Raw genomic sequence first — 10,704 nt, 5'->3', positions numbered from 1 at the left:
AATTACTGTAAACTACCATTTCAGCATTTCATTTCTATGCAAAAGTAAGAGAGTTAAGAATGTACCATAAGCTCACTCCACAGCTAGCTTGAAATGTTCTGGATGAACTTGATATCCGGTAACAATGGTGCCGTGACTCGAATCTACAGTTTGAGGGGTGAATTTAGCACATGTGGATGTGTGAAATGTACTCCTCAGCCTGTAGTGTCCCCACTTGCGGCATCAAATAGCTAGCTTTTCACGTGGCGCTGACTGGTAAGACCCTTCAGGAAGCCGGTCATGTGTGCTAGCAAGCAGGGTTGGGGAGCAACTGATTGCCTTACTTGTAATGGACTAGAAAAAAACAGCAATTATAATCCGTTACATTACCAGCTAAAAATATTGTAATCGGATTACAGATACTTTTGAAAAACTATATAATTACTTCTTAGATTACTTTGAAATTCAGAGTATGCAAAAAAAGACATGATGACACCTTTCCCTGAACAAGACAGTTAACCCACTGTTCCTAGGCCGTCATTGTAAATAAGAATTTGTTCTTACCTGACTTGTCTAGTTAAATAAAGGTAAATATATTTTTTTTCTTTCACAATGACATTCAAATCAGCATTGAAAAAAGGTGCAAGTTTAAGTTTGTTCCGCCTGAGCTAGTCTGACCACAAGTCAGAGACCATACAGACCAAATGCGTTTAATGAATTGCAGGAAATGAGCAGGAATAGGTTTTTGAAGGCTACAGTACTAACTAGGTCTTCCAATGGTGAGACTACTGTTGGCATCTAAAGATTATACATCAAACTTGAATGAAATCAAATCACATGTATTTATATAGCCCTTCGTACATCAGCTGATATATCAAAGTGCTGTACAGAAACCCAGCTTAAAACCCCAAACAGCAAGCAATGCAGGTGTAGAAGCACGGTGGCTAGGAAAAACTCCCTAGAAAGGCCAAAACCTAGGAAGAAACCTAGAGAGGAACCAGGCTATGAGGGGTGGCCAGTGCTCTTCTGGCAGGGTCGGGTGGAGGTTATAACAGAACATGGGCAAGATGTTCAAATGTTCATAAATGACCAGCATGGTCAAATAATAGTAATCAAAGTGAACAGGTCTGGGTTCCATAGCCGCAGGCAGAACAGTTGAAACTGGAGCAGCAGCACGGCCAGGTGGACTGGGGAGAACAAGGAGTCATCATGCCAGGTAGTCCTGAAGCATGGTCCTAGGGCTCAGGTCCTCAGAGAGAGAGAAAGAAAGAAAGAAAGAGAGAAAGAAAGAGAGAATTAGAGAGAGCATACTTAAATTCACACAGGACACCGGATAAGACAGGAAAAATACTCCAGATATAACAGACTGACCGTAGCACCCCGACACATAAACTACTGCAGCATAAATACTGGAGGCTGAGACAGGAGGGGTCAGGAGACACTGTGGCCCCATCCGATGGTACCTCCGGACAGGGCCAAACAGGCAGGATATAACCCCACCCACTTAGCCAAAGCACAGCCCCCACACCACTAGAGGGATACTTCAACCACCAACTTACCATCCTGAGACAAGGCCGAGTATAGCCCACAAAGATCTCCGCCACGGCACAACCCAAGGGGGGGTGCCAACCCAGACAGGAAGACCACGTCAGTGACTCAACCCACTCAAGTGACGCACCCCTCCTAGAGACGGCATGGACGGCATTAAAGCTTGGAGGTAAGGTCGACAGCAATGTTGCAGCATACAGGAGATACAGATATCACCTGGCCTTTTATTGATATCTACATAGCATTGATGTGAATCACACTGCGGCTCTCTCAATTATACGCGACTTTACGGATTGTGGATGTTGTGAATGGCTGTTTACAAATGTATAAATGTAGCCTATGTAACCCAATAATTTCATTAAAGAAGTGCCTATCAATCATTGCCTATCAATCATTGTTTTTGCGACCCGTGGACAGCCATTGAAAAATGTGCTCTTGCAACTGTTGCTGCATACTGTGGATCCCAGCCTACACGGAATACAATTTTGAGGGAATTCCTCTCTTCTAAACTCTGTGGTGTTGTGCTCCACATACTGTCAAAAACAAGTTGAATTTCAAAAGACCACGAGATGGGCTTTTAATTGCTCAATCCAATTTGTGCTGATTCAGTATTTGTTCCACTGGCCTAACATACCTGCTCAAACTTGTACACTTTTAATAGGCTAGACTTCAACAGCTGAAATTGTCGAGATATGTGTGTCACCAAGAAAAACGTAAACAATAGGCGATCATTTCAACATTGCTTTGATGCGATTGGCCCAATCAGTCCTCCATGACAACAAAAACATAAACAACAGAGTAGGATAATAAGTCCTTAGGTTTGCGGTTATGTTCATGTAAGATAATTTTTCTAATCAATGTTTCCAAGTCATATTCCTGAAGATCAAGGGGTATTTAATCAATTGTAATGACTGGAAATCTGACAGACTTTGGTTTTAATTGTAAAGATAGCCTAATCGTATTATTATCTGTATTGAAGGAGACCCAACCCATGAAGTTAAATGCAACATCAATATATGGCCAGCTATGTAACATCTAAAATAGATGTCATTCAATTGTTAATATTCATTATTATCAGTGGTGGAAAAAGTACTCAATTGTCATGCTTGAGTAAAAGTAATAGGAAATGACTCAAGTAAAAGTGAACGTCACCCAGTAAAATATTACTTGAGTAAAAGTCTAAAAGTATTTGGTTTTAAATATACATGAGTATCAAAGGTAAATGGAAGTGCTAAGATGTACTTAAGTATCAAAAGTAAAAATATAAACCATTTCAAATTACTTATATTAAGCAAACCAGACAGCACAATTGTCTTCTTTTTTTAGACAGATAGCCAGGGGCACACTCCAACACTCAGACATAATTTACAAGCAAAGCATTTGTGTTTAGTGAGTCCGCCAGATCAGAGGCAGCAGAGATGACCAGGGATGTTCTCTTGATAAGTGTGTGAATTGGACCCTTTTCCTGTCAACATGTAATGAGTAAATATATGGAGTAAAAAGRACATTATTTTCTTTAGAAATAATAGTGAAGTTAAAGTAAAAGTTGGCAAAAATGTAAATAATAAATTAAAGTACAGATACCCCAAAAAACTACTTGAGTAGTACTTTAAAGTATTTTTTGTATTCTAATGACTCTTAGTAAGAAAGTAATCTAAAAGTAACTGAAAGTAATCCGATTATGTTACTGAGTTTGGGTAATACAAAAGTTAAGTTACTGATTACAATTTTTGACAGGTAACTTGTAACTGTAACAGATTACATTTAGAAAGAGACCTATACAACCCTGCTAGCAGGGCAGAGGTCCTGGTTTCAGTGTGAGCCGTCTCAGGAGGAAGTGGTACTTGCTTATCAAGCAGCGTGTGACTTCTGTAACAGTGGTGACTCGGATGAGCAGTTGGGCTCAGCTTGACAGCTGGGGTCGTTGTGCAGCGGGTTTAAAGGGGGTGAGTGTAAGCTAGCTTGAAATGTTGCGGATGGAGACATCTAATTTGTACCTTTTGGGTGGCTCAACCCATTGGAACCAGAACTTTCTATAAAATCTATAACTATTCAACATTGACATAATGTTAATAAGAGAAAATGTCAGGAAGAAAGCCCCCAGCCCCACATCTGTGATGGGGGTTTCTAGGAGAGCCCTGCCCAACAGGGTGGGGCAGACAGGGGCATGGGGAACCATGCCTAGAGTGGTGGTCCATCTCCATCACTATCTCCTCAGCCTGACTGATATAGGCTGTGATTGACAGCACTTGCTCTGTTGACCTGCGGTAAAACAGTAAATATTTCATCATCCTCCCTGTGCTTCATATCCATTCTGACCTGTTTATTCTTTAATTGGGGATCCCATACTATGGTTTGCACCACAAGTAAATTAACTACGATTAATGTATGTATTCATTGCTAGAAAAGAAAAGGGAATGGTGTCAGGGAGGATTATTGTTTGGTCGTCCATCAATTCATAATTTAACCTTAACAGAAGCTTGTCTGAATCTACTTTCACTGGAGTTATTTCACTGCTGGCTATTATTTATATTTCATTTCAGGTATCACTTTGGAGTTTTTTGGTTTCAGCAAAGACAAAAAAAATGTCGTTAGACCATCGAATGTTCATTGAAAAAAAAGCCTATTACAAAGTTATGACAGAAATTAGGACATCGAATAAATGTCAACCGATCCAATAGAAAGCACAGCAACCTGCACAAAGCGTGTTGCCGGTCTGAGAACCAGCCATTGCACCTGTCAAAATCAAACTTCCAATCATCGCCTCGGAGTGGGTGGTGGTTTTCACCCAAGAGGCGTGGTTAAATACACAATTCCCAATAACATTTGGAGACAATGGGGAAAGGAGGGGGTGATGACCCACCGTTGGGGCGGGGCCAGTAACACAGCGTTATATTTTAGGTGGCTGCTAGGTAGCATCCATACTAGAGCTAAAAGCGGAGGAGTCCGATCGGATAGAAAGAGACCTACAGGGGAGCAGACAGGAGGTTTAAACCTGTCATCGTTAACAGCACTACCACCACCCTCAAACAACCAACAATTCTATCAATTTGTTTAATCCTGAGACGTTTCTAGTGACAACGGACCAACACGGAGCCAAACGAGGAAGACGGAAAACGGCCCTCACTAACTTCTGCAATCATGATGTCAATGAACAGCAAACAACCTTTCAGTATGCATCCCATACTGCACGAGCCGAAATACACGCCTCTGCAATCGAGCTCGGAGGCCATCCGGAGGGCATGCATGCCCACGCACTCGGTGAGTTACTTGACATTCAAATTATCCAATTATCACGAATGAAATGTATAGTCTCATAGGCATCACGTTTTAATGTCAGGTGCACAAGTACAGTGAAATGCCTTTCTTGCTAGCTCTAAACCCAACAATGCAATAATCAATATAAATTGTAGGGGAGAATAGAACATGTGGAATTGGGTAAAACAACTCGCTAAATGCTTTGTAATTACACGAAAACCACGTATTGTCAATATCGTATTGTTAGTATAATGTATTCAGTTAGTCTCATGTCAAATTCGTCTCATTCCATGGTGCAGAGAAATTATTGAAGAGGATTGAAATATTCATTATTAACGAATAATCAAAAGTGATGGTGCAGTGGAGGATTTGGGCATATGAATAGTTGGGTTTATAGTCACGTACATTACATTAACTTAACGATTTGTTATTATGGATGATAAATTGCTTATWGTGGATAATGTCATTTATAATCTTTCCACAAAATGTAAACATTTCAAACCTCGTGCGTAATGCATTTCCATTTTAAAAACATCATCCAAAGTTATCCTAAACTCTGCCTGTTTGGGCAGCATTAATAACCTGTCTCCTCTGCTTCCCCTGCTCCTCTCCATCGCACAGCTGCAGGGCAACATCTTTGCCGGATTTGATGAGACTTTACTGCAGAGGGCTGAAGCGCTGGCGGCGGTGGATATCGCAAAGAGCCATCCTTACAAGCCAGACGCGACCTACCACACCATGACCACCATGACCAGCATGACCTGTACCCCCACCTCGTCCTCGGCCCACCTCCATCACCCATCCGTGCTCACCTCGCACCACCATCACCACCCCCATCACCAGGGCTCTCAGGGCCTGGATGGCGACCTTCTGGACCACCTGACCCCCGGCATGTCCATCTCCCTGGGAGGAATGCCCGGCTCTGACGTCTGCTCCACGGCCTCCCATCCGCATGCCCACATGTCCGCCATCAACCACATGCAGCACCACCATCATCACCAACAGGCCATGAACATGCACCCCCACAGCATGGGTTCGCACACCTCGCTGGGCGGCGGCGGGGACTCAGAGCCAGACCCCAGGGAACTGGAGTCCTTCGCAGAGCGGTTCAAGCAGAGGCGGATCAAGCTGGGGGTGACGCAGGCGGATGTGGGCTCCGCCCTGGCGAACCTTAAAATCCCCGGGGTTGGTTGCCTCAGTCAGAGCACGATTTGCCGGTTCGAGTCCCTCACCTTGTCTCATAATAACATGGTGGCCCTAAAACCCATCCTGGAAGCGTGGCTGGAGGAGGCAGAAAGGGCGCAGCGGGAGAAAATGACCAAGCCGGAGATTTTCAACGGAGGAGACAAGAAGAGAAAACGTACCTCCATCGCTGCTCCGGAGAAGCGCTCTTTAGAGGCATATTTCGCCGTGCAGCCGAGGCCCTCGTCAGAGAAGATTGCAGCGATAGCCGAGAAACTGGACCTGAAAAAGAACGTGGTCAGGGTGTGGTTTTGCAATCAAAGGCAAAAGCAGAAAAGGATGAAGTTCTCTGCCACACACTAGGCCAAAGGCAGAGCAAAACTTTAATCGAATAGACAAATCAGAAACAAATAGGCACACGGCTAATGTGGCCAATCGAGGCTGGCAGACAAGATGCGATTCGCTCCTTTGAATTGGATAAAGACTTGAAAACCAATATCCCCCGGGGCAAAACGTAGGCTATAACTTTTGACATTTAAAACTCAACATATCGACGAATACAATAACAGTGAAATAGGAGATCGAAGTCATCATACTCTTGAGGCGGAAAAGAGAAAACCCACCCCTAAACTCATGGCAATTATTGTACAAAAAAATTGAAATCGAATAATACTTGTTATTATTCTCTTCAGTCAGAATAACTGTTTTATATTTATCATTGTACATTGTTGTGAATACATTGCACCTGTTTGTGTGAAGAGCGCATCTAGTTCGTTATTTAAAAAAATGATAATAATCAAATTGTTGTTTGCAGAAATGCTTAGGGCTTAATGTTATCATCATTATGTGTCTCAGAGATGGTTGCCTCTCCGTAACACGGGGGTATTACTGTAATCCATTGCATGGTTTACTCGTAGGGCGTTATGTGTGAATTTATAGTTCTAAAAACCCATCTGAATGCATTGCAATAAGAGAGCATACACACGGGCAAACGCACGTACACGCGGACATACACAGTATACTTCTCTGTGTCTACCTCATTACGCTAGTGTTGGCACATTCATGGTCATTTTGGACTGTATGAGTATAAAACACACAAAAATAATCGTTCATTCGTTTTTTCGTTTTTATCCACGAAGTTAAGGTTGAATTAGATGACTCACAGATATGTCGGCTAAACATGGTGTATGTCTGTACTAATTTCACTGCAATGATGCTTTGACAATCAAATTATTTAGAATAATTACGTTGTAAAACTGCCCTTTTATGTCCTCACATGGAAACGAAAATATTTGTGTTATTATTATTATTATTGGGCCATGGATGGAAATAATGGTTACCTTGCATTCCCAGAGTTCAATGCACTTTGTAGATATTTTAAACATGAGGAATTGTTCACTTATTTATATTTTCATAATTTTACTTAGTTAGGTTTCTTTTTATTAACCTATTTATTTATTTGAACTTAATTTATTTACAATACAACGTATATTTGTGAATATGTGCTTTAATGTGTCTGTGTAAGCGACAGAAACTAAAATAAACCATGCACGTTTTACCTCATCTTCTCCTATAAGTTATTTTGGGGTAAATATATCAACAATCTCCATTCGATATCTGTTCGTCTGCTAGAATGGAAAGCAGATGGTGCTTCGAAACGAGAGAACACTCTCGTGATGGGAGGTTGACGGATCAGTTCTAGAGTGGAACCATTTAAATCTGTTTCTGAATTTGGTGGTGGACAGAACTTGATGAAGACTACGTCAATGATCAAATCATTTGAGCGTATGAATGATTCCATTCGATATTGATCAATGATTAATGTATTATGATACTTTCTGATTCAGATTTTGTTTATATTGATTTGTTTCAATGAGAAATAACATTTAGAATAAGCCATCACGGGGAGGGAATACATGATCGAGTCTAGGTTAGGCCTGTAATATTATCACTACCAAATGATTTGCATACATTACACTTTTCCCAAGTACCAATAGCAAAATACAAACTCAAGTCTTTTGAAAAATGGTTACTATTATTCCTCGCACCTCAAAAAACTTTGAATGAGACCGAACTTGTCATAAACTGTGGCCTTAAGGGTTTCATAACAAAACAAAAAAAGGCCATCAAAAAAAAAGGCCATCAGACCAAATACACTTTTAATTATTTACAAACATTAAAAAATAAATATTTAGGTAAACTGTGGATGACACCATGAAATATGTTTAAGAGATAAGTTATTCGTTGATGCATATGATTTAGGCCCATAATACTTGACTGTATCACTCTGAAACAAAACTACATTTAGAGGAATGCTGAGGATTTAAAGATTACTGCAACCATTTAAGTAAATATAATCTGGCTAATAAAGAAATCAATCAATTATAAATATCAGCTTCTAATTAAGCAATAATGCACGAAGGGGTGTGGTATATGGCCAATTTACCATGGCTAAGGGCATTTCTTTACGCAGAGTGCCTGTGGTATATTGGCCATATATCACAGACCCACGAAGTGCCTTATTGCTATTATAAACTGGTTACCAACGTAATTAGAGCAATAAAAATAAATGTTTTGTCATACCAGTTTTATACGGTCTGTTATACCACAGATGTCAACCAATCAGCGATCGGGGATCGAACCACACAGTTTATAATTTATTTTTGACACCTCCTTTCCAGATAGACAGGTGTGTGTATATAATCCAGTTGTGTCCAAACTAGTTAAACCGGATGCCGCAGTCCGATAGGGGCCAGTCAGATACGGAAACAGAGACATGACAGACGCTGGTTGACAGAGATTGTCAGTACAGAAAATGTTAGGGGTTCCAGTGCTCTCCCTTGTGTTCAGCGGATGGTTTCAGGCCTGTAAAACTCGTTATTAATGAATAATAAATATCAGCTGTTATGATACTATTGATTTTTGTATGTGTTTATTAAGAAGGAGATCTCCTCTCGCTGAATGGACTGCCGCCTTGTGTTGTCCAACACGCGCCCGGGTCCTTTTCTTTCGGGGGCAACTCAATACAACCATTAGACTGTGGAATTGGTATGGTGCTATACTACTGTTAGCGGGACTGAACTTCTTGATGTGACACATCAGGAGGGTTACCACTGAGGACTTAGAAATAGAATGGGGAGAATGAGGAAATGTGACAACAAAAATAAGAATTAAAAACAAAACAAAAAACATTGGTCATCTAATATCTTAAAATACAACAAATGGATGGTCAAAAGGCCTAACCAGTAGGCTAGATCTATCGATATATAAGCTAATAATGTAGGCTAAAAGCCAATAGGAAATCGAATTTCACCTTAATGCCAAAACTCATAGGCTTCATGTCCATTTACGTCATAAATAAATCACTACTTGTTTGAGGGTAGCTCAAGGTTGGGACATACAAAATATAACTAATGTAAAATATACTGTGTCTATAAAATGTATATAGTCTTTATAAACTGGAAGTAGACCCCTAAGTGTTGTTGTCCATTAGGGTGGTAGGGTTAGGGAAAATAATAAAGGAAAATATATATGAAAAATGTATATATACAGTACCAGTCAAAAGTTTGGGCACACCTACTCATTCCAGGGTTTTTCTTTAGTTTGACAATTTTCTATTTTGTAAGATAATTATGAAGACATCAACACTATGAAATAGCACATATATGTAATCATGTATTAACCAAAAAAGTGTTAAACAAATCATAATATATTTTATATTTGAGATTCTTCAAAGTATCCACCCTTTGCCTTGATGACAGCTTTGCACACTCTTGGCATTCTCTCAACCAGCTTCATGAAGAATGCTTTTCCAACAGTCTTGAAGGATTTCCCACATATTCTGAGCACTTGTTGGCTGCTTTTCCTTCACTCTGCGGTCCAACTCATCCCAAACCATTGTGGATGAGTAATTGTGATTGTGGAGGCCAGGTCATCTGATGCAGCACTCCATCACTTTCCTTCTTGGTCAAATAGCCCTTACACAGCCTGGAGGTGTGTTGGATCATTGTCCTGTTGAAAAACAAATGATAGTCCCACTAAGTGCAAACCAGATGCAGAATGCTGTGGAAGCCATGCTGGTTAAGTGTGTCTTGAATTCTAAATAAATCACTGACCGTGTCACCAGAAAAGCACCCCCACACATCACACCTCCTCCTCCATGCTTCACGGTGGGAATCACACATGCAGAGATCATTTGTTCAGATAATCTCCATCTCACAAAGACTCACATTTGGACTCATCAGACCAAAGGACAGATTTCCACAGGTCTAATGTCCATTGCTTGTGTTTCTTGGCCCAAGCAAGTCTCTTCTTATTATTGGTGTCCTTTAGTAGTGGTTTCTTTGCAGCAATTTGACCATGAAGGCATGATTCATGCAGTTTCTTCTAAACAGTTGATGTTGAGATGTCTGTTACTTGAATTCTGTGAAGCATTTATATGGGATTTCATTTCTGAGGCTGGTAACTCTAATGAACTTATCCTCTGCGGCATAGGTAACTGTGGGTCTTCCTTTCCTGTGGCAGTCCTCATGAGAGCCAGTTTAATCATAGCGCTTGATGATTTTTGCCACTGCACTTGAAGAAACTTTAAAAGTTCTTGAAATGTTCCGCATTGACTGACCTTCATGTCTTAAAGTAATGATGGACTGCTTGTTTGAGCTGTTTTTGCCATAATATGGACTTGGTCTTGGCCCAAATAGGGCTATTTTCTGTATACCACCCCTACCTTGTCACAAA

The 10,704-nt window shown here is 40.7% G+C and overlaps 1 protein-coding gene across 1 annotated transcript; it reads left to right on the top strand.

Moving 5' to 3' along the window:
- The first annotated feature begins 4,445 nt into the window (after nt 1-4,445).
- LOC111982109 (brain-specific homeobox/POU domain protein 3-like) lies at nt 4,446-7,530 on the top strand. The gene is made up of 2 exons (XM_024013680.2): nt 4,446-4,788; nt 5,407-7,530. The coding sequence occupies exons 1-2, from the start codon at nt 4,669-4,671 to the stop codon at nt 6,328-6,330; spliced, it is 1,044 nt and encodes a 347-aa protein (XP_023869448.1). The 5' UTR covers nt 4,446-4,668; the 3' UTR covers nt 6,331-7,530.
- Nucleotides 7,531-10,704: the final 3,174 nt, after the last annotated feature.

The sequence above is a fragment of the Salvelinus sp. IW2-2015 genome, linkage group LG20, assembly GCF_002910315.2.
Source record: "Salvelinus sp. IW2-2015 linkage group LG20, ASM291031v2, whole genome shotgun sequence".
Classification (NCBI taxonomy): Eukaryota; Metazoa; Chordata; class Actinopteri; order Salmoniformes; family Salmonidae; genus Salvelinus; species Salvelinus sp. IW2-2015.
This window is presented reverse-complemented; position numbering and strand designations above follow the sequence as displayed.